Source organism: Nomascus leucogenys, chromosome 22a (assembly GCF_006542625.1).
Source record: "Nomascus leucogenys isolate Asia chromosome 22a, Asia_NLE_v1, whole genome shotgun sequence".
Classification (NCBI taxonomy): domain Eukaryota; kingdom Metazoa; phylum Chordata; class Mammalia; order Primates; family Hylobatidae; genus Nomascus; species Nomascus leucogenys.
Genome location: NC_044402.1, coordinates 130,579,803 through 130,607,707, shown reverse-complemented (window position 1 = coordinate 130,607,707; position 27,905 = coordinate 130,579,803). Strand labels below are relative to the sequence as shown.

The 27,905-nt window shown below is 46.3% G+C and overlaps 2 protein-coding genes across 24 annotated transcripts in view; one reads left to right on the top strand and one right to left on the bottom strand.

Moving 5' to 3' along the window:
- FBXO36 (F-box protein 36) overlaps positions 1-22,928 on the bottom strand; it is a 94,944-nt gene extending 72,016 nt beyond the window's left edge. Inside the window, 1 exon segment of the mRNA XM_030803903.1 lies at positions 22,821-22,928. Coding sequence (XP_030659763.1) covers positions 22,821-22,916 — 96 coding nt within the window. The 5' untranslated portion in view covers positions 22,917-22,928.
- A 465-nt stretch (positions 22,929-23,393) lies between these two features.
- TRIP12 (thyroid hormone receptor interactor 12) overlaps positions 23,394-27,905 on the top strand; it is a 149,890-nt gene continuing 145,378 nt past the window's right edge. For 11 of the 23 annotated variants that reach the window (XM_030803895.1, XM_030803880.1, XM_030803901.1 and 8 more), the window contains exon 1: positions 23,425-23,555. The gene's annotated coding sequence lies outside the window, so the exon portion shown is untranslated. Of the gene's footprint in view, positions 23,556-23,645; positions 24,165-27,905 lie in introns of those variants that run through there. The other 12 variants (XM_030803900.1, XM_030803892.1, XM_030803889.1 and 9 more) reach the window with 6 other exon arrangements.

Genomic DNA, 27,905 nt, shown 5'->3' with positions numbered 1-27,905 from the left:
AGCCTGCAGTGAGCCGAGATCGCGCCACTGCACTCCAGCCTGGGTGAAAGAGCGAGACTCCGTCTCAAAAAAAAAAAAAAAAAAAAGACACAAAAATTTGGCTTATTATTTCCTAAGCTTTCTCCTCAAACTCACCCCTGAAAAAGGCCAAGTTAAGGGGATTCTTGGCAGAGATGCAGGCAGATCTAACAGGACGAATGACTAGGCAAAGATTGGGGAAAGAGTGTTCCAAGTGGAAGAGTAGCATAAGCAAAGGCTGAATGAAGGATAGAGGTGACAATGGGTGAGTTCAAAAGATAATTTTTACAAGGCGGTAGGACGACCATAAACTATGCTGCAGAGGCTTAGCTCACAGCACACCTTAAACACAGCAGTGCATCAAGACCTGGCTTGGATCCACCTGGATCATACATGTCCCATGGAAGTGCAGTCCTCTGGTCTCAGGTACCCACCTCTGCTTCCTTCCCTCCACTACAACCCCCTAGGGCTGCAATGCAAAGTTCTTACTCCTGTTTTACTTCCTTTTCATCCTCCCAATTACCAGTTTCGTCTTTTTTTTTTTTTTTTTTTTTTTGAGCTGGAGTTTTATTCTTGTTACCCAGGCTGGAGTACAATGGCGCAATCTCAGCTCATCGCAACCTCCGCCTCCCGGGTTCAAGGGACTCTCCTGCCTCAGCCTCCAAAGTAGCTGGGATTACAGGCATGAGCCAATATGCCTGGCTAATTTTGTATTTTTCGTAGAGATAGGGTTTCGCCATGTTGGCCAGGCTGGTCTCAAACTCCGGAACTCAGATGATCCGCCCGCCTCAGCCTCCCAAAGTGCTGAGATTACAGGCATGAGCCACCGCTTCATAATCACTTCATAGAGTTTTGAGGAATGGATCTGGGGAGATGTCTACATCAGCAGTTTGCCCAGGTTCAAACACACACACGGTCACAGCACTTCCAGCAAGTTTGCCCACGGGCCAGGGCTCCTGACAGCCTCTCACATTTCCAATCATGTGCTTTTTGAGGCTACTGGTGGTTTTGGTTTGATTTTTTTTTATTTGATAACCACAGCCACCACGATTTACGAACTCCAAACATCAACTTGGCCTTGCACAGCCTTATTTATAGTGGAAAGACTCAGCTTCACACTGCCCGTCCCACAGCCCCATTTCAAGGACTGACTTGAGCACACTTTGTTCTGCAGGTGACATCTGGCCTGCTACTCCAGCCACTGCTGACTGGACCAGGGTGGCCATCCGACCTGGACCAGTTAGGACATTTTCAGTTACAGGTGATGGAAAACCCTCTCAACCTGATTTGAGCAAAGAAGAGAGGCCTACTGACTTACCTAACGGTAATGCCTAGCTGGCTGTGGAGGCTCAAACAGTGCCACAGAGACCCCACCTCTCTTTCACCTATTGGCTCCTCTCCCTCCATATTGGCTGCATCTGTAGGTAGGTTGTCCCTGGTGGTGACAGCATGGCTGCTAGACCCTGGTTAACATCACTACAACCACGAGTTCAGGGATAAAGGAAGTGCGCCTTTCTCAAGCATCTCATTGGCTCGGATTGGGGAGTGGACCCATCTCTGCATTACTATGGACACTGAGGATGGTGGGTCCATATGAGACTATTTGGACCGTATAAAATGAGGGTGAGGGAGGCATGACTTTCCTGTGGAAAACCAGGGTACTGTAACCACAAGAAGATGGACAGAGGCGGGTGGTAAGAACAACAGCTCCTACCACATGATCCAAGGATGGGCAATAGACCGGCTCGACTGTAGGAAAAAGCTCCCGAACAGGGCAGAGTGGCTGAATGAGAGTGTCACATCCTCTAGTGGGAGGAAAGGGAACTTGAGGCTCAGGACTGAGCCTTTGGTATTGGCAGCAAAAGTCGAGGGACACGTAAACCCAGAGATGTGGTGGGAAACAAGTGGCCGAGCCCGTGGTGGAGCAGCAAGTAGGCCCTGGTACACTTCTGCCCCTGTGGAGCTAGGCTGGAGCTGTCCCGGACCCCCCAGGGCCTTCCCACCTGATGGTCCTGGAGCCCCTGGAAGCTGCTAGGCCTCAAGTCTATGACGCTTGGCTCAGCAGCCACGACTTCTAATCGTGGTGATCTCCATGAATTTCTCAGGATACAGACTCACTGCAACAGGTAACCGGAATGAGGAACCCAAAGGTCCTAACCAGCATTTCTATGCAGGGTAGGTAAAGACAAACAAGAAGGAAAAGAAATAAAAGGAAACAAAGAAGAACTGAAGAGAAAGGGAAAGGCAAGACAGGACAGAGGGTGGCACACAGCGGAGTGGCAGAATGCACTGCTATGCCATGTACTCTCGGGAGCTCCGGCACAGGGCTGTGGTGCGTGGGGGAAGGACGCTGCCTCCTATTATCCATGTTACCTCTCACCCTTGATTTTATTTCTAAGTGGCCAGACGAAGGGGCCCAGCCCTATTCCACCTCCCTTTAAAGAAACCTCCTAAAAGTCCTTAGTTAATACTTAGCTTCGGCCGGGCGCGGTGGCTCACGCTTGTAATCCCAGCACTTTGGGAGGCTGAGGCGGGCGGATCACGAGGTCAGGAGATCGAGACCACGGTGAAACCCCGTCTCTACTAAAAATACCAAAAATTAGCCGGGCGTGGTGGCGGGCGCCTGTAGTCCCAGCTACTCGGAGAGGCTGAGGCAGGAGAATGGCGTGAACCCAGGAGGCGGAGCTTGCAGTGAGCCGAGATTGCGCCACTGCACTCCAGCCTGGGCGACAGAGCGAGACTCCGTCTCAAAAAAAAAAAAAAAAAAAACTTAGCTTCAAGGTCACACTTAGCTGCCAGGGAGGTTAGGACACGCAGTCTTACTGGGAAGCATTAAGCCCATCCAAGTTTTTTTTTTTTCTTTTGAGACCGAGTCTTGCTCTGTCACCCAGGCTGGAGTGCAGTGGCATAATCTCAGCTCACTGCAACCTCTGCCTCCTGGGTTCAAGCAATTCTCCTGCCTTGGCCTCCTGAGTAGCTGGGATTATAGGCATGCGCCACCACGCCCGGCCAATTTTTGTATTTTAGTAGAGACAGGGTTTCACCATGTTGGCCAAGCTGGTCTTGAGCTCATGACCTCAAGTGATCCACCTGCCTTGGCCTCCCAAAGTGCTGGGATTGCAGGTGTGAGCTACCGCGCCAGGCCTGAAAAGTTGGGTTCTCCGGCCGGGCGCGGTGGCTCACGCTTGTAATCCCAGCACTTTGGGAGGCCGAGGCGGGCGGATCACGAGGTCAGTAGATTGAGACCACGGTGAAACTCCGTCTCTACTAAAAATACAAAAAAATTAGCCGGGCGTGGTGGCGGGCGCCTGTAGTCCCAGCTACTCGGAGAGGCTGAGGCAGGAGAATGGCGTGAACCTGGGAGGCGGAGCTTGCAGTGAGCCGAGATCGCGCCACTGCACTCCAACCTGGGTGACAGAGCGAGACTCCGTCTCAAAAAAAAAAAAAAAGAAAAGTTGGGTTCTCCACTAAAAGGTGAGATTAATTGTGGAGAGGCAACTTGCAGCCTCGAGTGAGAGTTAACAAATCCCCTCCTATCTCCCCTTTCCCACTGTCATGTCCCTTCTCTGAGTATTTTTTTTTTCTGCCTCTCCTGGCCAGCAGTTTGCATAAACTTCAGAATGGCCACTTTGAGCTTCCTCTGGACCTATTTCAGTTCCCTGAAGCTACTCCCTGCAGCTATATTCTTCTGTGTCTTAGTCCCCATTTTCTTTTTTTTGTTGTTTTTTTTTTGAGACGGAGTCTTGCTCTGTTGCCCAGGCTGGAGTGCAGTGGCACTATCTTGGCTCACTGCAGCTTCTGCCTCCTGGGTTCAAGCAATTCTCCTGCCTCAGCCTCCCGAGTACCTGGGACTACAGGCGTGTGCCACCACACCCAGCTAATTTTTTGTATTTTTAGTAGAGATGGGGTTTCACCGTGTTAGCCAGGATGGTCTCGATCTCCTGACCTCGTGATCTGCCCCCCTCGGCCTCCCAAAGTGCTGGGATTACAGGCGTGAGCCACCGTGCCCGGCTTAGTCCCCATTTTCAAGAAGGGGCTCCTCTTTCCACACCAGGCCACCCAAGTCCTATGGCTGCTGGTCAGTCTGTAGATTCACTGCACTAGAGTCAGGTGTCTATCCTTGGTCCAGTGGCAAGCAGTAGGCCAGGCGGATTGTGCCAAACAGATAGTGATTTATCTCAGGTGGAGGCTTGGACAGGTGTGAAATGACCAACACACCCAGGCAACTCTATTTTCCCACTAACATATTTAGGTGAATCAAGTAGGTGGGCCACAAACAGCTTTACACACTCAGGACTGTCATAACAAAGGACCACAAATGAGGTGGCTTAAAACAACACAAATTTATTTCTCACTATTCTGGCGATAGAAGTCCAAAATCACAGTGTTAGTAAAGCCATGCTCCTTCCTTCTGAACGGGAAGTCTCATCTTTTTTTTTTTTTTTCCCCGAGACAGAGTCTCGCTCTGTCGCCCAGGCTGGAGTACAGTGGCGCAATCTCGGCTCACTGCAAGCTCCTCCTCCCAGGTTCACGCCATTCTCCTGCCTCAGCCTCTCCAAGTAGCTGGGACTACAGGCGCCCGCCACCACGCCCAGCTAATGTTTTGTATTTTCAGTAGAGACGGGGTTTCACCGTGGTCTTGATCTCCTGACCTCGTGATCCGCCCGCCTCGGCCTCCCAAAGTGCTGGGATTACAAGCATGAGCCACCGCGCCCGGCGGGAAGTCTCTTCTTAGCTTCTGCTAGTTTGCTGAAAATCTTTGGCAATTTTTGCTGCATCCCTCCAATCTCTGCCTTCATCATCACATGGCTTTCTGTGTGTCTGTCTTCACATAAGGACACCAATAGTATTGGATTAGGGGCCCATGCTACTCTAGCAGGATCTCATTTTAACTAATTTCATCTGCAATGACCTTGTTTCTAAATAAGGTCAGTGTGTGGTACTCAGCGTTAGGACTTCCAAGTATCTTTTTGGGAGGAGACATAATTCAGCCCCTAACATATATCTACATGGGTTATACAGCCTATAGCCTATCTTCCATAAATCAGATACACACCTAAGCATTATGGCGGAATTACTCCTGAATGCTCCTCATTGCGGTACTATTACATGGATGTGCCTACTATGTCTTTACGTATCCATCAATCGCTCTTAGTTACGCTTTCAATAAAGTAGTCTTGGTGTTACTAACCACCCTCCAAAAAAGAAACAAGGTTAAACAAAATCCGTGTTTAAAAGTAATATTTAGGAATAATTATTTCACTTATATATATAAAAACATCCTTTAGTCACAGCTTAAGCTCCGCTAATTGGGAACAATTAGTTTGACACAGTAGGCAGAATGTAAACGCATTAAAAATGTTGCCAACAGCTTCTTAGCCCTTTTTTATATATTTTTTTGAGACAGGGTCTCACTCCAGCGGAGCAGGCTGCAATGCAGTGGCGCAATCCCGGTACACTGTACCCTGGACTCCTGGGTTTAAGCAATCCTCCCACCTCTCCTCCAAGTAGCTGGGACTACGGGCCTGCGCCACCACGCCTGGCTAATTTTTGTATGTTTTAGTAGAGACGTGGTTTCACTATGTTGATCAGGCTGGTCTCAAACTCCCGACCTCGGGTGATCCGCCCACCCTGGCCTCCCAAAGTGCTGGGATTACAGGCGTGAGCCAGCACGCCCGGCTTAGCTCCTTTAGGGTCTCGAGGAGCTTCTGTAAAGGCCAAGGTGGCCGCCAACTTCAGAAGAGGGAGCCTTGGGGAACCAACATGTGGAAGACAGGAACCCGGGAGCGGAGGCTTTAAAGGGTATGAATGTGGAAACGACTTTTCCAGCCAAATGCCAATCTGTTTCTCTCTCTCTCTTTTTTTGAGGCAGAATCGCGCTCTGTCACCCAGGCTGGAGTGCAGTGGCGTGATCTCAGCTCACTCCAACCTCCACCTCCCGGGCTCAAGCGATTCTCCTGCCTCAGCCTCCCGAATAGTTGGGATTACAGGTGCACACCACCATGTCCGGCTTTTTTTTTTTTTTTTTTTTTTTTTTTTTTAGTAGAAATGGGGTTTCACCATGCTGGCCAGGTTGTTCTTTTCAGAAAATGCTGAACAGATACTTTAATACAGTTTTAGACAGGAGGAAGACTCATCTTGGGACGAAAGGACGTTACCATAATAAAAATGTAAAATAGGGCAAGAAAATGTGCAAAAAATTTGTATATCTTACCTCATATAATCCTTGAAACATTATTACGAGGTAGAAAGTTGTATCTGTTGGGCCGGGCGCGGTGGCTCATGCCTGTAATCCCAGATACTGGGGAGGCTGAGGCAGGAGAATCGCTTGAACCCGGGAACCGGAGGTTGTGGTGAGCCGAGATGGCGCCACTGCACTCCAGCCTGGGCAACAAGAGCGAAACTCCTCCTCAAAACAAACAAACAAACAAACAAACAAACCAAAAAAAGTGTATCTGTTTTTTGGGGTAAGAAAACTAACCCATCCGGCCGGGCGCGGTGGCTCGAGCCATCTCTACAACCCCATATCTACAAAAAATACAAAAATTAACCGGGCATGATGGCGGGTGCCTGTAATCCCAGCTACTCAGGAGCCTGAGGAAGGAGAATCGCTTGAACCCAGGAGGCAGAGGTTGCGGTGAGCCGAGATGGCGCCATTGCACTCCAGCCTGGGCGACAAGAGCACGAAACTCCGCCTCGAAAAAAAAAAAGGGTGTTCTTTGGGGTAAGAAAACTAACCCATCCAGCCGGGCACGGTGGCTCGAGCCATCTCTACAACCCCATCTATACAAAAAATACAAAAATTATCCCGGCATGATGGTGGGGAATGATGGCGGGTGCCTGTAATCCCAGCTACTCGGGAGGCTGAGGCAGGAGAATTGCTTGAACCCAGGAGGCAGAGGTTGCGGTGAGCCGAGATGGCGTCATTGCACACCAGCCTGGGTGACAAGAGTGAAACTCCGCCTCAAAAAAAAAAAAAAGAAAGAAAGAAAGTTGTATGTAACCAATCCGGTCTGGCGCGGTGGCTCACACCATCTCTACAACCCCATCTACACAAAAAATACAAAAATTAGCCGGGCATGATGGCGGGTGCCTGTAGTCCCAGCTACTTGGGAGGCTGAGGCAGGAGAATCGCTTGAACCCAGGAGGCAGAGGGTGTGGTGAGCCAAGATGGCGCCATTGCACTCCAGCCTGGGCGACAAGAGCGAAACTCTGCCTCAAAAAAAAACAACAACAAAAAAAGAAAGTTGTATCTAACCAATCCGGTTGGGCGCGGTGGCTCACGCCATCTCTACAACCCTATCTCTACGAAAAATACAAAAATTAGCCGGGCATGATGGCAGGTGCTTGTAATCCCAGCTATGCGGGAGGCTGAGGCAGGAGAATCACATGAACCCAGGAGGCGGAGGTTGCAGAAAGCCAAGATCGCTCCACTGCACTCCAGCCTGGGGCGGCAGAGTGAGACTCTGTCTAAAATACAAACAAACAAACCAAAAGATACTGATCAGATAAACATATAAGCAAAACTAAGAATGTCCACCATGGTAAGTGCTATCAAGAAGAGAGACCTGTGCTCACTTCACCAGCACGTATACTAAAAACTGAAACGATACAGAGATTAGCATGGCCCCTGGGCAAGAAGAGACACCCTTTCCCTTCTGAGCCTGCTTAAAAAAAAGAGAAACCCATGTGTTCTACAATGTGTTATGATAGGATGTGGCCTTGGTAAGAAGGTCAGGAAAGCCTCCTCAGAGGATGTGAAGCTTGACTTGAGATCAGGAAAATTGGGTGAGTGGAAAAAAAGCCAACACTGCTGAAGCAGGGAGAGCCAGGGTGGCAAGGCAGAGGCCAGGCTATGCTGGCTTTGTAGAACACGGTCAGGAGCTTTGTCCTGATACTGAGAAGATGAAAGGTTATTGGTTTTTATTATTTTTTAAATTATTATTATTTTTTTGAAACAGAGTTTTGCTCGTCACCTAGGCTGAAGTGCAATGGTGCAATCTCTGCTCACTGCAATCTCCGCCTCCTGGGTTCAAGTGATTCTCCTGCTTCAGCCTCCCGAGTAGCTGGGATTACAGGTGCCCGCCACCACACCCGGCTAGTTTTTATGTTCTTAGTAGAGATGGGGTTTCATCATGCTGGCCAGGCTGGTCTCAAACTCCTGACCTCAAGTGATCTGCCCGCCTCGGCCTCCTAAAGTGCTGGGATTACAAGCGTGAGCCACCGTGCCCAGCCAAATTATTGGTTTTTAAGGAGGTGAGGTGGTTGGCATACTATATTCCAGTGATTGTGAGACACATTTTTTCTTACAAAATCGCTGAAATCAAAGTTTAATTAGCATTGTTTTCTTTCTGGGCTATATATAAAATAATGATGTGACCTATATCAGGGGCATTTTAGAGTTGGTGAGATATGGTGATTACATTTGCAATTTTAGAAGTTCATGTTAGATGTAATATGGAGAATAGATTTATGATCAGCTACATGGATCAGGCTTAATTTTATAATAAAATGCAGAAATTTACTATTGATGCTGAGTAACACTAATGTTTTCATCTCAAATCTTTTTTATTTTTGAGACAAGGTCTTGATCTGTCACCCAGGCTGGAGTGCAGTGGCACAATCACGACTCACTGTAGCCTCATCCTTCTGGGCTGAAGTAGTCCTTTTGCCTCAGCCTTCCAGGTAACTGGGACCACAGTTGCATGCCACCACGCTTGGCTCATTTTAAATTTTTTTTGTAGAGACAAGGTCTCACTTTGTTGCCCAGGTTAGTCTCGAACTTCTGGGCTCAAGCAATTCTCCTGCCTCAGCCTCACAAAGTGTTGGGATTACAGGTATGAGCCACTGTGCCCAGCTTGAAGTTTTCTTATCACAGTAGTTCCTTTGTTCTCATTAACTTCATAATAATACTATTAATCTGAACTTATAAAACAATCTATCTTTATAAAATGCCCCTTTTAATAGATAAGCATAAATTTACATGGATATTTGTAAACAGATACAGCTAAAATCTGTAAAGAATTTTTCTTCATAAAAGTGTTCTGTTTTAAAAAGTTTGGAAACTGCTGGTCTAGGTAATAGGGATTCATTAGCCAAGGATTTTTGCACAGGAGAATAAAATGATTGAAGTTGTAGGATAGAACTGTGACTCTGGCCACAGCAATATAGAAGCATGATGGGGAGAGACAGGAAGGTGCTGTGAGAATGGGAGAGAGAGGATGGGTTAGTTTTTGTTTTGTTTGTTTGTTTGTTTTGAGACGGAGTTTCACTCGTTGCCCAGGCTGGAGTGCAATGGCGCGTGACCTTGGTTCACTGCAACCTCCGCCTCCTGGGTTCAAGCATTCTGCCTCAGCCTCCCAAGTAGCTGGGAGTACAAGCGTCTGCCACCACACCCAGCTAATTTTTGTATTTTCAATAGAGACAGGGTTTTGCCATGTTGCCCAGGCTGATCTTGAACTCCTAACCTCAAATAATCCACCCGCCTTGGCCTCCCAAAGTGCTGGGATTACAGGGGTGGGCCACCGCACCTGGCCTTCTGATCAGTATCTCTATCTCCCACTAGGCTGTAAGCTCCATGAGGGCAGACTACATACTTTTGCTCCCAACCATATCCTCAGTGCTTGGCACAGCACATGGTAGCACTTGATATACAGAAGATACTTGAACATTTGGTAACGGAATGAGCTGAAGTCCATTTTTTAAAAAATGATTCATGCTGCTGATTTTAGGATACCTTTCAATTCCAAGGATCCAAAAGATCCACTAATGTAAGGACAGGAAGACTTCTGTTCGAATCACTAACAGAGTTGAATCATTAACAGTATCTACCAAATTCTTATCTCCTTATCAAATACCAAATTCAGAAAAAAGCATTGAAAATTACTATGTGTTAATACTCTCCCTAGCTCCATATTATTATTATTTTTTTATTTATTTACTTATTTGAGACGGAGTTTTGCTCTTGTTGCCCAGGCTGGAGTGTGATGGTGCGATCTCGGCTCGCTGCAACCTCCACCTCCCAGGTTCAAGACATTCTCCTGCCTCAACCTCCCAAGTAGCTGGGATTACAGGCATGCATCACCACATCTGGCTAATGTTCGATATTATTATCACACGGTGGTCAGTGCGTTTTTGTGAACTGTCAGCGTTCCAAGATTTTGTGCTGAGCTGGTGCGTCTGAGACTCTTATGATTTTCAGGCTTACTCTCTGCTCCAATTATACCTGCTTTGTATAGGCACAAATCCAGGGGGTTGGTCAGAGCTGAGCTTTCCTAAACAATAAAGCATTTGTAAGAAATTCTACCATATTCACAGTGATGACAGATGCTTTCCTCTGTGGCGTGCATCAAAACATGTTCATCCAGATTTTGGAAGCACAAGTTAAGGTGTTAAAATGTGGCATATAACACATTTGAGGGTACAGGTATTTTCTTTTGGATTATTAGTTTAAAATATTTCTAAAGAGGAGGTTAGAATAAAATGGTTGCAGAAACTCAGCAGCATATTTATTTGTAAAACCAAAGGAAAGGCTGAGTGCAGTGGCTCATGTCTACAATCCCAGCACTTTGAGAGGCTGTGGTCAGGGGTTCAAGACCAGCCTGGCCAACGTGGCGAAACCCTGTCTCTATGAAAAATACAAAAATTAGCCAGGCGTGGTTGCAAGTGCCTGTAGTCCCAGCTACTCGGGAGGCTGAGGCACGAGAATCATTTGAACTCAGGAGGTAGAGGTTGCAGCAAGCCAAGATCGCGCCATTGCACTCCAGCCTGGGCAACAGAGCTCCGTCTCAAAAATAAAAATAAAAGTAAAAATAAATAAGGAAAATGAAACAGTCATGGAAAGGGTAAAATTTGACTGATTTGGTGCCGGTATTTAACATTTCTTCAGCATTTTCTGCTGTGTACCAGGCAGACTGCTGAGTGGTTTTCCAAACAGCATTCCAGTCACAGTCCCTAAAGATGCTCAGGGAAAAGACAGTTCTGTGGTCATAGGAAAAGCTCCACTCTGCAGTAGTCTCTTGGAGATTCATATGCAAAATAGCATTTTATTTTATTTATTTATTTATTTTTTTGGGACGGGGTCTCACTCTGTCGCCCAGGCTGGAGTGCAGTGGTGCAATCTTGGCTCACTGCAAGCTCCGCCTCCCAGGTTAATGCCATTCTCCTGTCTCAGCCTCCCGAGTAGCTGGGACTACAGGCGCCCGCACCATGCCCAGCTAATTTTTTGTATTTTTAGTAGAGACGGGGTTTCACCATGTTAGCCAGGATGGTCTTGATCTCCTGACCTCGTGATCCACCTGCCTCGGCCTCCCAAAGTGCTGGGATTACAGGCGTGAGCCACCGCACCCGGCTGCAAAATAGGATTTTAAAGGCTCTGAGAAATTTCAGAGAAACGAAGGAAATATAATTTTGTTTTACTTAGAATTTTCCAATCTTTTCTAATCACGAAACTTCTTTTAATGTTGGTGTATTTTTTTTTTTAAAGGGGGGTTGGGCACGGTGACTCACGCCTGTAATCCCAGCACTTTGGGAGGCCAAAGGGGGCAGATCACCTGAGTTCAGGAGTTGGAGACCAGCCTGGCCAACATGGCAAAATCCCGTCTTTACTAAAAATACAACAATTAGCTGGGCATGGTGGTGCGTGCCTGTAATCCCAGCTACTAGGGAGGCTGAGGCAGGAGAATTGTTTGAACCTGGGAAGTGTGGGTTGCAGTGAGCTGAGATAGTGCTATTGCACTCCAGCCTGGGCGACAGAGCAAGACTCCATCTCAAAAAAAATAACAACATAGAGGGGGACTCAGTATTTTGCACAGGCTGTATTCAACTCTTGAGCTCAAGCTTTCTGCCTCAGCCTTCTCAATAGCTGGGACTATAGGCTCGCACCCCTGCACCAGGTTCATGATGCTTCTCTTTGAGAAATACTGGCCTGGAGTGCTTTTTACATACATCTGGTTCTCACTATATTTGTGAAGTAGCCACAACTTAACTTCACAGAAGAACGGAATGGAACATCAGGCAGGTTACGCCAGGTCACACAGCTACTAATACACAATCTTTGTGTGTGTGTGTGTGTGTGTGAGTTTTGCTCTTTTGTTCAGGCTGGAGTGAAGTGGTGTGATGTCGGCTCACTGCAACCTCTGCCCTACCACCTGGGTTCAAGTGATTCTCCTACCTCAGTCTCCCGAGTAGCTAGAATTATAGGAATCTACCGCCACGCCCGGCTAATTTTTGTATTTTTAGTAGAAGTTTCACCACGTTGGCTAGGCTGCTTTCGAACTCCTGACCTCAGGTGATCCACCCACCTCATCCTCCCAAATGGATTACAGGTGTGAGCCACCGCGCCCAGCCTCTAATACACAATCTTCGATGCAAACTCAATTTTTTTTTTTTTCTTGATACGGAATCTCGCTCTGTCGCCCACCCAGGCTGGAGTGCAATGGCGCAATCTCAGCTCACTGCAACCTCCGACTCTTGGTTTCTAGTGATTCCTCTACCTCAGCCTCCTGAGTAGCTGGGATTACAGGCGTGCGCCACCACGCCCGGCGAATTTTTAATTTTTAGTAGAGATGGGGTTTCACCATGTTGGTCAGGCTGGTCTTGAACTCCAGACCTCGTGATCCACCCGGCTCGGCCTCCCGAAGTGCTGGGATTACAGGCGTAAACCACTGTGCCCGGCTATGCAAACTCAATTTGTCTAAAAGAAAAGGAAAAAAAAAAACAAAACTCCAGTGCTTTTTCCAGTATAAAACACCACTTTCTTTTCTTTTTTTTTTTTTTTTTTTTGAGACAGAGTCTTGCTGTATTGCCCAGGCTGGAGCGCAGTGGTGCGATCTCGGCTCACTGCAACCTCCGTCTCTCAAGCGATTCTCTTGCTTCAGCCTCCTGAGTGGCTGGGATTATAGGTGCACCACCATGCCTAGCTAATTTTTTTTTTTGAGACAAAGTTTCACTCTTGTTGCCTAGGCTGGAGTGCAATGGCATGACCTTGGCTCATTGCAACCTCCAACTCCCGGGTTCAAGCGATTCTCCTGCCTCAGCCTTCTGAGTAGCTGGGATTACAGGCACCCACCACCACACCAGGCTAATTTTGTACTTTTAGTAAAGACAGGGTTTCTCCATGTTGGTCAGGCTGGTCTCGAACTCCTGACCTTAGGTGATCCACCCGCATCAGCCTCCTAAAGTGCTGGGATAACAGGCATAAGCCACCGTGCCGGGCCCTGGCTGATTTTTGTATTTTTAGTGGAGACGGGGTTTCACCACGTTGGTCAGGCTGGTCTCGAACTCCTGACCTCGTGATCCGCCCACCTCATCCTCCTAAAGTGCTGGGATTACAGGTGTGACCACCGTGCCCAGCCTAAAACACTACTTTCTTAGCTGGGCATGCTGGAACGGGCCTGTAGTCTCTGCTATTTTCAGGGGGCTAAAGTGGGTGGATCGCTTGAGCATGGGGAGGCTGCAGTGAGCTATGATTGCACCACTGCACTCCAGCTTAGGTGACAGATCAAGACCCTGTCTAAAAAAAAAAAAAAATTATATACACAAATACAAGCAAAAAACAAAACACTACTTTCATGTGAAACAGCATTTTATTTTATTTTTTTGAGACCGAAGTCTCACTCTGTTGCCCAGGCCAGAGTGCAATGGCATGATCTTGGCTCACTGCAACTTCCACCTCCCAGGTTCAAGCGATTCTCCTGCCTCAGCCTCCAGAGTAGCTGGGATTACAGGCATGCGCTACCACACCCAGCTCATTTTTGTATTTTTAGTAGAGACGGGGTTTCGCCATGCTGGCCAGGCTGGTCTCGAACCCCTGATCCGCCTGCCTTGGCCTCCTAAAATGCTGGGATTACAGGTGTGAGCCAACATGCCGGTCGTGAAACATCATTTTAGAGCTGGGATAAAGCTTAGTGATCTCTTAGACTAGTAACCTTATTATGCTGATGAGGCAAATAGGGCTCAGACAAATTAAGTGCCTTGCCCCAGGTCAAGAGCTTGCAGACTGCAGGAGGAATGAAAGGATCTGTGACTCAGTGACTTCCAGTTAAGTGCTCTACTGCCCCATATAATTATGAAGCAAATCTGTGTCAATGTAGGGTGAGACCAAATTAACTGCCCAGATTGAGCAGGCACTCACAGGTACCAAGTGAACAATTTACCTGGGAAAAGGTGATACCGGAATTATGTCCAGTTGTCATGTGATTTTGAAATGAGGATTTAGGAGCCACTTGACTAGACTAACTAAACAGTGAATACTGTTATTTTTAAGAGTTTAATCACCTTACTTGGATCATGCCATCCCTCTCCTCAGAAAAGTGCCATATGCCGCTTAAAAAAATTAAAAGAAATTAAAAATTTCTGACTAAAAGGGATTTCACAACTTAAATTGGGCACATCCTGGAGTGTCATAAGACACAATGATTGGGAATCATTTTTCTGAAGTGTGTCAGACATGAGGAACAGAAGAATAATGCAGTTTATTATTATAAACACCTGGCCTAACCTGTAGGGCAGGGAAGGGAATGTTTGCTGCACTTGCTGCCATCAGGAGGAGCAGTGAGGGGGTAAATGACAGCAGGAGGGAAAACCATAGCACACCTTGAGGAGGGCTCCAGCACAGCTGAGCTGGGCTGAGGTTCTCAGGTGCAGTGGCGAAGGGGTAAAGCATCTCTCTTTTTTGTTTTGAGACGGCGTTATCACTGTTGCCCAGGCTGGAGTGCAGTGGCGCAATCGTGGTTCACTGCAACTGTTGCCTCCCAAGTTGAAGCGATTCTCCTGCCTCAGCCTCCCAGGTAGCTGGGATTACAGGCGCCCACCACCACAACCAGATAATTTTTGTATTTTTAGTAGAGACGGGGTTTCACCATGTTGGCCAGGCTGGTCTCGACCTCCTGACTTCAGGTGATCTGCCCGTCTTGACCTCTCAAAGTGCTGGGATTACAGGCATGAGTCACCGTGCCCAGCCTAAAGCATCTTTCTTAAGGGAAGAGGGAAGAATAAGGGACTTTGAAAGAAAAACAAAGACAGCTGAAAAGTGGAGTGTAAATCAACACAAACAACAGAGATGAGGAAAGTAATTTTTTTTCTTTAAGATACAGGGTCTCATTCTGTTCAGTGGAGTGCACTGGCACGATCATGGCTCACTGCAGCCTCAAACACTTAGGTTCAAGTGATCCTCCCGCCTCAGCCTCCTGAACAGCTGGGACTACAGGCTCATGTCACCACGCCCAGCTAATTATTTATTTTTAAAAACAGAGAAGGGGTCTTGCTATGTTGGCCAGGTTGGTCTTGAATTCCTGGCCTCGAGTGATCTTTCTGCCTAGGTCTCCCAACGTGCTAGGATTACCTGTGTGAGCCACCACGCCTGGACAATTTTTAGATTTTTTTGTAGAGATGGGATCTCGCTATGATGACCAGGCTGTGGAAATAAATAAGCACAAGTATGATACTGACTTTTGGAATTTAAAAGGAGCAGCAGTAGTTCTTTCTGTGTGGAAACATTTTGGCGGTGGACGGTGGTCAGTGGGCAGAATGGGCATGATAGCTTAGCAGTCCACAAAAAACATTCTTTTTTTTTTTTTTGAGACAAAGTCTCACTCTGTTGCACAAGCTGGAGGGCAGTGGCATGATCTCTGCTCACTGCAACCTCCACCTCCCGGGTTCAAGCAATTCTCCTGCCTCCGCCTCCCGAGTAGCTGGGACTACAGGCACGCGCCACCATTCCCAGCTAATTGTTTTGTATTTTTAGTAGAATGTTGGCCAGGCTGGTCTTGAACTCCTGACCTCGTGATCCACCTGCTTCATCCTCTCAAAGTGCTGGGATTACAGGCATGAGCCACCGCGCCTGGCTGTGTCTTTTTCTTTTTTTTTTGAAACAGAGTCTTGCTCTGTTGCCCAGGCTGGAGTGCAGTGGCCTGATCTCAGCTCATTGCAAGCTTCGCCTCCCAGGTTCAAGCCATTCTCCTGCCTCAGCCTCCCAAGTAGCTGGGACTATAGGTGCCCGCCCCCATGCCTGGCTAATTTTTCTATATATTTTTTTTTTTTTTTTTTTTAGTAGAGACAGGGTTTCACCATGTTGGCCAGGATGGTCTTGATCTCCTGACCTTGTGATCTGCCTGCCTCAGGCTCCTAAAGTTCTGGGATTACAGGCGTGAGCTACCATACCTGGCTCCTGTAGTTTCTCAAAAGTAATTATTACTTATATTAAAAAGAAAGAGGCCAGGTGCGGTGGCTCACGCCTGTAATCCCAGCACTTTGGGAGGTCGAGGCGGGCGGATTACTTGAGGCCAGGAGTTCGAGACCAGTCTGGCAAACATGGTGAAACCCCATCTCTACTAAAAATACAAAAATTAGCCGGGTGGGGTGGTACATGCTTTTAGTCCCAGCTACTTGGGAGGCAGTGAGCCAAGATCATGCCACTGCACTCCAGCCTGGGTGACAGAGCAAGACTCTGTCTCAGAAAAGAAAAAAAAAAAAGAAAAGAAAAAAAGCTCAGAAGTTTCTAGACACTAAATTCTCCTTAAGGATGGGTACAGAAATTCATGCTTGTAATCCCAGCACTTTGGGACACAGGGGTGCAAGGATTGCTTGAGCCCAGGAGTTTGAGGCTGCAGTGAGCTGACTGTACCACCGCATAGCAGCCTGGGGGACAGAATCAGATTCTGCCTCTAAAACAAAAATGCCAAAAATCCTCCTTAAAATTTTGCAAGGAAAATTGCAAAATTAATCATTAATCAATCTGCACTCTAAAACTGTAGAATTAGAATTATCCTCCCTCCACAAAAACAGCAGGAGTTTGGGACACAGCCGTCAAAGCTATTCAATATTCAATATTCAATATTTAACCTCAATATTCAATGAAGGAGGTGGGTGAAAGGTGGTGCTGGCCAAATAGGGGGAATACAGGCAGGACACCACCTCAAAGTAACAGTTATCCATTTACACTTTCATTTTAAATCTTTATTGCTTTTCTCTGATTATAAAAATAAATGCTCATGGTAGAAACTTCAGATCTTCCAGAAATACGAATGCAGAGAGTAAAAATCTGTAACTCTAAGAGTGCAACATTCCAGCTTTTTAAGAATTATTTAAAACCTCACTAACATTTATTTAAAACACTTTTTTAAAAAAGTAGGATATGCTATGTTTAATCCAGCAACTTGCTTTTCTTGCTAAAGATTTTATTTGGTCTACTGAGTAAACAGAGATCCACCGCATTGTTTTTGAAAAGTTGGATAGTATTCTACGGCATGAATGAATCACAGTTTAACCACATTTCCTCTCATGGAAAAATGTTTTTACAATTATTGACTTTGGTGAATAATCTTGCTCACATATCCTTGTGCACATGTGATAGCATTTTTAGATATCCAAATCCTAGAAATGGATTTGCTGGGTCAAAGGGTGTGTGCATTAACATTTTTATTAGACTGCATTTACATTTTAAATCTTCAAAATTGGTCTGCAGTTTGAAATGGCACTAGCTCAATTTTTTGTTGTCTCTCGCCCAGCCGTCACCAAGTCTAGTTTTAATTCTTTTGTCAGAAGTCATTGAGATGACAGCTTCCTGTCACAGGCTGGCATGCAACCTCAGGTGTTTTCAGTCTGTTAGTGCTACAACTCTAATGCACTTCAAAAATAATTGCCATTTCTTTTAGGGGGCTGAGTTTTTCATTTTTTTTTTTTTCAAAGAACACTAGCTTCATATATCTTTTTGGAGCTTTGGATAGGATTTAGTAAAAGAGATAAAACAAGACTAATCTATCGCCCAATTCTTCCTTCTTTCATCTGCTGGAGTTAACTATAACATATTGGTGCTCTTCGGACAACCACCTGGGTTACTGGCTGCAAGAGGCCACATCTGCCAGTTCCCATCTACTTAGCATACCATTACTCTCTTTCTAACACTTTTCCAGTACTTGTCACATTAAACCTAAGTTAACTGTTCTGGCCACCTAAGCAACACTTCCATTTTGAGAGGACAAAGAAGACAACATTTCAAGAGTACAATACTGGTAACAGTACCCTCCTGGACCACTTAGTATAAAGTGATTTTTCGCTTCTTCTAGACTCATAGATTTTAAAACACCTGCACTCGTTAGTTAACTTGCCAATTGGTCATGACCTTCCTTTGGAGTTAGAAAAAATACAACATACAAAAGATTAGTCATTAAAGTGTTTTTACAAATCAAATACTAGCTACATTCTCCCCACTATAAATAAGAATATATATGTGATAAAAGTAGGAACTAAATAATATTCAAGATTCTTTCTAGCCCTGGCCAGGTTTGGTGTCTCACCCCTGTAATCCCAGAACTTTAGGAGGCCGAGGCGGGCAGATCACTTGAGGCCAGGAGTTCAAGATCAGCCTGGCCAACGTGGTGAAACCCCATCTCTACTAAAAATACAAAAATTAGCTGGGCGTGGTGGCGGGTGCCTGTAATCCCAGGTATTCAGGAGGCTGAAGCAGGAGAATCACTTCAACCCAGAAGGCGGAGGTTGCAGTGAGCCGAGATCGCCCCACTGCACTCCAGCCTGGGTGACAGAGTGAGACTCTTGTTGCAAACAAACAAACAAAAAAAAAACCACAAAGATCCTTTCCACCCCTAACACTTTATTAATCTACTAGTTTTCAAAGAATTAGAATCCAATATAAGAAAATATATGTAAACTACTAGAACTAGAGTAAGAATAACAGTATTTTTTTTTTTTTTTTTTTGAGATGGAGTCTCACTCTGTTGCCCAGTGGTGAGATCTCAGCTCACTGCAACCTTTGTCTCCTGGGTTCAAGTGATTCTCCTGCCTCAGCCTACCCAGTGGCTGGGATTACAGGCTCATGCTACTATGCCCAGCTAATTTTTGTATTTTTAGTAGAGACAGGGTTTTACCATGTTGGCCAGGCTGGTGTTGAATTCCTGACCTCAAGTGATCCACCCCTCAGGCTACCAAAGTGCTGGAATTACAGGTGTGAGCCACCACACCTGGCCAAGTAAATCTTATTTATTTATTTACTTTAAAGACTGAGTCTTGCTTTTTTGCCCAGGCTGGAAAGCAGTGGTGTGATCTTGGCTCACTGCAACCTTTGCTTCCAGGGTTCAAGCGATTCTCCTGCCTCAGCCTCCCGAGTAGCTGGGACTACAGGTGTGCATCACCATGCCCAGCTAATTTTTTGTATTTTTAGTAGAGACAGGGTTTTGCCATGTTGGCCAGGCTGGTCTCGAGCTCGTGACCTCAAGTGATCCGCCTGCCTCGGCCTCCCAAAGTGCTGAGATTACAGGCATGAGCTGCGCTCAGCCCCACCCCCCCTTTATTTTTTTAAGAGAAGGGGTCTTGCTATGTTGCCCACGCTGGTCTGAAACTCCTTAGCTCAAGCAATCCTCCCACCTGAGCCTCCCAAAATTCTGGGTTTATAGGTTTGAGCCACTGTGCCCAACCTTTGAGTGAATCTTTGATTTAGAAAGCAGTGCACTATTTTTTCTAAAGCTGGAGATCATCATTATAAAGATCAGCTTTGAGAAACTAAACTGACCCCAAGCTATAATCCGAAAGTTATTTATTTGAATAAACCCCCCCCCAAACCCAAAACAACATGGTATCAAGCAGTAAAAGTGCCTGTATAAGCATACAATATATTTCAAATGTTACTATATAAACAAAGGAAATATTTATGTATAACATTTATATTCTGGACTATGTCAGTGGTGGTATGACACTAATGACAGAAATATCTGCCCTCAAATCCATGTCAAATGTGCAGTTATTTGGATTTAAGGCCAACGAAAAAGATGCAGTGAAAAAGAGACTAAAAAACAGAATCAGCATGAAAGAAGGATTCATCTAAATCTGAGGCATAATTTGGATAATATACAACATTAAAAAAATAAAGACAGGAGAAAGGGGAGGAAATGTACAAGAAATAATTTTAGAAAATCATTCCAGAAAAAAATCTATCTTATAAAACACATTTTAATGCTAGTCTTTTAGTACTTATTTATGTCAGGCCACCTCTTACTGGATGTTTGGTTTCCTGTGCTGAGACTCAGAAAAATTGTCTTGTGGTTAAAAAATAGCATATTCTCAAGGCAGTTGACTGAAAAGTATATTTTTTTGGCATGCCATTTTTTACAACAAATTTTACTTTAAAAAGAGGGTGAATTAATTAGCTTGGAGATTAACTCTCACTGGTAGAAGTGTAGTGGATTTATTCAGCATGCTTAAAAAAGAAAATGGATCAGAATTTAGGATTTTATGTATATGTAACTGACAGAACCTGAGATAAAGGAGAGTTTTTCACTTGCAAAAAAAATAAATAAATAAAAAATAAAAATAAAGAAAAAGAAAAATTAAGAACATTGAAGGGATGGTGGGAAAGATTTCTTAAAAAAGAGTAGTTAGGGCCGGGCGTGGTGGCTCACGCCCGTAATCCCAGGAGATCGAGACCATCCTGGCTAACATGGTGAAACCATCCTGGCTAACATGGTGAAACCCCATCTCAACTAAAAATACAAAAAATTAGCCGGGCGTGGTGGCAGGCGCCTGTAGTCCCAGCTACTTGGGAGGCTGAGGTAGGAGAATGTTGTGAAACCCAGGAGGCGGAGCTTGCAGTGAGCCGAGATTGAGCCACTGCACTCCAGCCTGGGCGACAGTGCGAGACTCTGTCTCAAAGAAAAAAAAAAAAAGAATAGTTAAAGGCATGCGCCTAAGTTAGACTTGAGGGCAAAGTCTGAAGAACACCAACAACAGAATTATTCTTTAGGAAGCCGAAGGCCAGGAGCACTCCTAAGGATAATTTACTAAAACAAAAAGGTAACAAGATATTCAGCCTGGTGAGGCTTACAAATGAGAGAAATGAAGCATACTTGTAAAATACCAGACCCTCAAGGGAAAGAAAATGCTAAAGAAGACAAATTTTTAAAGGCTGTAAAAATTAAAACATTCTAACTTACTTGAGGTAGATAAAAATAGAAAATCATGTAAGATTAGAACAGATCATATTTTTGACCACTCATGTTAGGAGGTGAAGAAATGTTAGGATCATAAATCTTAAAGCCAGCCAGGCGCGGTGGCTCAAATCTATAATCTCAGCACTTTGGGAGGCCGAGGCAGCTGGATCACCTGAGGTCAGGAGTTGGAGACCAGTCTGGCCAACATGGCGAAACCCCGTCTCTATTAAAAATACAAAAATTAGCTGGGCGTGGTGGCGCACGCCTGTAATCCCAGCTACTCCGGGGGCTGAGGCAGGAGAATCGCTTGAACCCAGGAGATGCGGAGGTTGCAGTGAGCTGAGATCGCGCCACTGCACTCCAGCCTAGGCAACAGAGGGAGACTCCCTCTCGATAAACAAACAAACAATCTTAAAGCCAATGGAAAAATCAATAATCCTTTTAAAAAATGTACAAGGCCGGGCGCGGTGGCGCACGCCTGTAATTCCAGCACTTTGGGAGGCCGAGGCAGGAGGATCACGGGGTCAAGAGATCGAGACCATCCTGGCCAACATGGTGAAACGAGGTGGCAGTGAGCCGAGATCGCACCACTGCACTCCAGCCGGGCGACAGAGCGAGACTCCGTCTCAAAAAAAAAAAAAAAAAACTAAAAAAAGTATAAAAAAGGATGCCTTTCAGTATTTCATAAATCACTAAATGTGCAAAAACCCCTAAAAACAGTTTAATTAAAAACTTGAGGCTGACTCTGGGCCCACTGCCTATGAATTAGCCTCGCTCCGCAAGGAGCAGTACTGTTTTTAAAAAAATTTTTTTTTGGACAGGCTGATATTACATTTGTAATATTTCTAAATCTTAATTAAAAACTATATATTAACATTTATATTTTAAAAGATGCTTTTAAAAATATAAAAAAATTAACTCACCTACTTTAAGGGCTCCTGGAAAAACTGAGGGAATGATCAATATGCACACCAAAACAAATATATACAAACTTCTAAATTTCATTTTATAGGAATAGTATCTATTGAAAGGGCAGGGTGCATGAATAACTCAGTGACAGGCTGCTCAGCTAGGATTAGAAACGTCTTCCCAATGGAGGCCCCGCTCAAGTTGAGAATTTCATGGACACAGTAAATCATCCAAAAGCCCACCTTCAATAACCAAAGTAGGCATAAAAATAGGCCGACGGTTACTTTGGAGATAATATAATCCTCGGTCTTATTGTTGTGGAGCAGATGTCATTATGGGTGGGGCTGAAGGGCAGAGCAGCTGAAACATTTTTATACCACCACCCGCACACTTTCAATGGGATAGAAGGGACTCCAAAAGGTAAGAGCTCCCAATCGTCAGTTGCTACTAGAAATAACTAAGTTTTGATGTGGCCGTGGCACGCGTAAAGGCCACAAAGAGATTTACAAAATTCTCCATGATTAATTCCTATCCTGGAAAAGAGGCAATCTCCTTTTCCCCTCCCTAGCCAGCTCCTCCTTGGGACACTTGGCTGAGTCTTTATTTCCCTCCTCACGCTGAGGTGAGGCCGCACGCAAGCCGGAGACGCCCGTTTTCCTCTTCGCGCGGAGGGAACTCTAGGGGTAAGAAGGCAGGGTGGCGGGAAAGGAGCGCGCGGCACCGCGGGGAGGCAGAGAAGGCTTGCCAGGGACTAGCCGGGCTCGGGGAGAGCAGGGACACGCGGGCCACCACACCGAGGAGGCCGAGGTGACGAGGAAATCTCCCGGCGCGGAGCCGGGACTGGGCGCTTCCGGCGGGCTGCGGTTGCTCTCGGCCTAGCACGGCCTGCGTCCCGGGCCCCAACCGGGCCAGGTAGGGAGTTAGGAGAGAGGGTAAACCGCGTTTCGCACTTGCCTGAGACCGGGTGACCAGTAACTGGTAATAGTCTTTGCTCGGCGGCGGGCCTTGTCCTACAGTTTCAAACAGCGTCTCCGGCAGCCACGACGCCATCTTTGGACGCCACCGCCGTCGCTAAGACAACCAGGAAGGGGCGGGGCTTGGTTGGGGTCAAGGGGCCAAAACCCTAGTTTAAATTGAACCACGCTTATGAGCTGGCAGAAGGATTTCTAACTTGGGGCGATCGTCTCCTCTTCTAAAGGTCTCAGGGAACCCTGATCCGTGAAATTTCCAGCTCTAGGTCCCGGGTGACCCGAAGGGGAATTAGTTCCTGCTACCACGGAGGGGAGGGGGTGACCCCGGCGGAGGGATACCAAGAAGCTCTCCACAGTCCCCTTCCTGGTCCCTCGAAGGGATCGGGCGGAGATCGGAGGCTGCTGAGAGAGTCGAGCAGGACGGCGGGGGAGGGAGGGGCGATGTGATGGGCCGCCAGTAGGCAGCGGGGCCGGTCCCGCGGACGAGCCCGTCACCGCAGCCCGAGGGCAAAGTAGTTCCCCGAGGGTGTCTGAGCGGGCGGGCGGGGAGGGAGGCGGTACGGGCGGAGGCGCACGCCGGGCGCGGTGCTGCGGCTCAGCTGATAATTGAAGGAACCCGGAGCCGCCGCCGCCGCTGCCGCTGGGGGGGGTGGGGGGAGCTAGTGGAAGTTACTGCCGCGCCACCGAGTCTGGACCGGAGACTTTGGGGCCTAACTAGGTAATTGGGGCGCAACTCCGGGCGGCGGGGGCAAGCCTTGGGGGAGGGGGCCAGCTGAGGGGTTGGGGGGGCGGGGGGAGGAGCTGGAACAGAAAGTCCCAGGAAGCCCGGTTGTGTCATCGCCGCGATTCGGCCCCCGCTTGGCCTGCTCCTGGCGCCGGCGGCGGCGGGGCCGCGGAAGGACTGGGCCGGGGGTGGAGGGGAGAGACGCTCGAGGGCGGCCGCGGCCGGAGGGACCGGGGCCCGGCGGGAGGCAGGGGTCGCTGGGTCCCTCCTCCGGCTCCCCGCAATGAGGAGGGTCCTTCACAGAACCGGGGTAAGGCTTGCGGGTGTTGGGGAGCTCGGCGGGGGCCAAGGGGGGCCGGAAGTGGGCTTTGGAGCTTGGAGGGTGTCTGGGAAGAGAGAAAGTGGGGGGCCGGAAGTGCAGGTGGGGGGTGTGAAGACGGCAAGGGTTCCCCGGAAATGGGACGAGGGGCCCGGAAATCGGGAAAGGGGAGGCTCCGGGGCCATGGACGGCCCGGAAATGGAAACTAGGGAGCAGCTCGAGTGACAACAGTTGTGGGAAGCGAGGGTCAGAGGAGGGAGAGGCCGGAGTGACTTTAGACCGCAGTAAGGGGTTTCCTGCCCAGGGGGATGGCGAGGGACGGTTGAGGGAGGGCGAGCCCGGAGACGGGGTCTGCGCGGGGCAGTTTTTTAAGCCGTGGGAAGTTGAGGCTGAGGGAGGATGATGAGGAGGAGGGCATGCAGGGAGGCCTAAAGAAGCCGAGAAACTTGACTGAGAGAAATAGAGTATCCTTTTAAATAGATCAGAATGGAAATTGGTGGTAGGTGGGTTTAACTAGACTTGGGGGAGGGAGGTGGGCCAATTGTCACCCCAATCGTATTAGCATTCAGAGCGAGTCAGGCGATTAATTTATTTATATGTGGATTACATAAAACCTATTACAACGTTTGTCCGTCAGTTGAGCCCCTCTCCTTCCTTCTCTATAGTGAGTGGGTTTCTAGTACAGGAAGAAGTTAGAGGGGAGTTCGAATAACGAAGGTAGTAAAACCTCAAATCCTGTCTTCCTCGGCGTCTCTCCCTTCCTCAGAATAAGAAATCCTTCATTTCTTAGACGGAAAAACATAAAAACACATGTAAATCGGGGGGAAATCACACGTTTGAACTGCTGGTGGGGGACAGGAGGGAATTGGTTACCTTACGTGGTGAGGAGAGAACGGAAGGGGCAGCTTCCAAACCCTTAAGACAGATGTTTGTTTTTTTGATAATGCTGTTTTACTTTGTCTGGGGGAGGTTTAGCCTAAGCATGGAGTCTGGTGGTGGGCATAGTTTAATTGCTTCTTTAGTTAATTGAGGGAGGGAATGTGTCTGTGTATAAAGGTTGGGCCGGTGGGGGGTGGCGGGGCGTGTACGGTTAATAGCGCAGTGAATCCGTTCTAAGTGGACGTCTAACTGCTCTCCTGCTGTCTCCCTTCCTAGTCGCGGTCCTCTGTCTTGCCTGGGCTGCCAGATCACCCGATCTCCAGGCTTTACTCCGTTTTGTAGGCCCTTTAGTGATGTGTTTAACTTTCTATTCCTCTCGAGAGTCTCATTAGATATTTTTGGCATTTCATTTTTTAAAGACCTATCAAGTTGAGGCTCAGAGTATCCTCTTTAAAAACAAAACAAAAAATACGGGGTAGAAAGTTGAAAGAGCTATTGAGTGGGGTAAAACGACGCTCAGAACAAAGGTCCTAGTTGTGTTAGAAAAAAAGGCAAGAGGCCTGTATATGAGGCCTGTGTGTGTCGCATTAACACCCCGGGGGGGTTGAGGAATGGAATTAGCAGAGGTTTAGAGACAATAAATTGTAGAGGATTTTATTGAGGCTGATTTTCATATTTACCGCATGCGAAGTGATCAATATTAAGTGCAAGTTTTAAAGTATACAAAATTTCTAATTCTTTCTTTTGACACTTCCTGCTGTGTTCAGCCCCAGAAATATTGAACTGCTGTGACTATCTTTGTGAGATTGAGGGAATTTTTATTTCATTTATTTTAAGCTTTTAAGAGTATATAATATGATTGGGGTTTTTGGGCTTTGTACATGTCTGCCTTTCTATGAATGTGCCAATATCCATAAGAATTGGAAAACTGATCATCATTGTTTCCATTTAGTCCCCAGTTTTTCAGGAGTGTGAGCAGTTTTTAAGTCTGTTCAGCTGACATTTATACTACTTAGCCTGTGTCTATGAACAGGCGTTTTTTTGTTTTTTGTTTTTTGTTTTTTTCATTTACTTTCAGAAAGTTTGAGAACAGTTTTGGCAGTTAGGTTCCAGAAGGTGCTAAACTAAAGTAGTTACATTTAAAAAACGAATGGGATGCTAGGTAGATCACGGTAAAATCAGTACTTTCACCTGGCAAAATAAATTTGTAGTAATGTATGATTCTATGTATGATTCCTTTCCCATTGTAACTTTTTTTTTTTTTTTTTAAGACAGAGTCTTGCTCTGTCGCCCAGGCTGGAGTACAGTGGTGCAGTCTAGGCTCACTGCAACCTCTGCCTCCTGGTTCAAGCGATTCTCCTGCCTCAGCCTCCTGAGTAGCTGGGATTACAGGCACGCGCCACCACGCCTGGCTAATTTTTGCATTTTTAGTAGAGGCAGAGTTTCACTATGTTGGCGAGGCTGGTCTCGAACTCCCGACCTCAGGTGTCGCCCGCCTTGGTCACCCAAAGTGCTGGGATTACAGGGGATAGCCACCACACCGGCCCCAGTGTAACTTTTAAGATTATTGTATTTATGTTATCTAGACAAGGTTTTAATATTCTGCTTTATTTTAAGGTTGTCATCTTAGCAAAGAAAACATCACTGGCTTGGAAATTCACACACTACCAGTTAGTAGCTTTGTGACCTTGAGCCAGTCACTTAACCTATCTGGTCTTCATTTATTTTATCTGTAAAATGGGAGTAGGTAATCTCTATTTTACCTCACTGGGTGGTTGTGAGACCCAACAGATGTAAAGACTGAAAAAAAACAACATGCTAAATAAGTTAATTTTAGAAAATTACATTAGCTGTTTTGAGGTCATTTTTAAAAGATACAGCTTCTCATTAGTGGTGGTGGTCCATGGGGCAGGGGAGAATTAATGTAAAGTAGGTTGAAGGTACAAAGTTATAGAACTTTATGATTTGAAATTGCTGCTTAATTGGTAGTAGAATTTGGGTCTCATTTTTGTCTTTTTAAAGTTACCTTCTTTTTTTGGTATCAGCATGCCAGATACTTGTTTGCCATACATTCTACCGAAAAAACTTGTTATCTGTTTAAAGAAACTTCAAATTCGTTTACGTTTTTTATTGACAAAGTACCTGTTCTGGTTTGTGACTCTAATGAAATTGACTTAACGTAAAAGATTACAATTAGGGAATAATGCGTCTGAATCTTGGTCCCTGTTTTCTTTACAGAACCTAGGGAACTTCCCCCCTTTTAAGTGGATGGGTAGGGATCTTTTTGAGCAAATGTGATAACAGTTGCTCCTTTATTTTTTTGTTTGCTATTTGATGGACTCAAGTCAAAACAGCAACCTACTTGGTTTTTTTATCTTCACTGAAATCGTTCTTTGCAATTGCCTGTTTGACATGGACTTTTCCCTCATTTAAATCAAGCAGGCACCCACTATGTACAGAAAAACATAGAAGATAAAGGATGTAAAGAACAACTTACAACTCATCCCTTCAGATCACTTCCTCAAACAAATTTCTACCTGTGATCTTTGTATTTCTGATTAACTGTACTTGCTTCGTTTCTGCATTACAGTATTGCATTCGTTGACATGTGTTGCTTTTGTTTCCCTGATTGGACTATAGGCTTCCTGAGGGCAAGGATGATTTCATGTTAATGTGGTATGTGTGAAGGTATACTAATAAACCTGATTGGTCTGGGTGAGGTGGCATTGGAGATGGGGAGGTGGGAGGATCGCTTGAGGCGAGGAGTTGTAGCCCAGGCAACATAGTGAGACTGTCTCCACAAAAAAGAAAAAAAATTAGCTGGGCATGGTGGTATGCATCAGTAGTTCTAGGCAACTTTGGAGGCTGAAGCGGAAGGATTGCTTGAACCCAAAGATTGGAAGTTAATAGTTATGATCATGCCACTGCACTCCAATCTGCTTGGAAGGGTTCTTTGACCCCAGCAGATTCTTCAGAATGCTTTCTCTTGGTTGGTTCAGTGATCATGGCCTCTTCACATCTCCCCTGACTAATGTGCCATTAGAGTGCCTGGATGGATATTAACTGTCACTGCCATGTTTTAGTGTTAAGCCAGTGAATTATTCGGTGCCACTTTTTTCATAGGCCAAGCTTTAGTTAATAAGGCC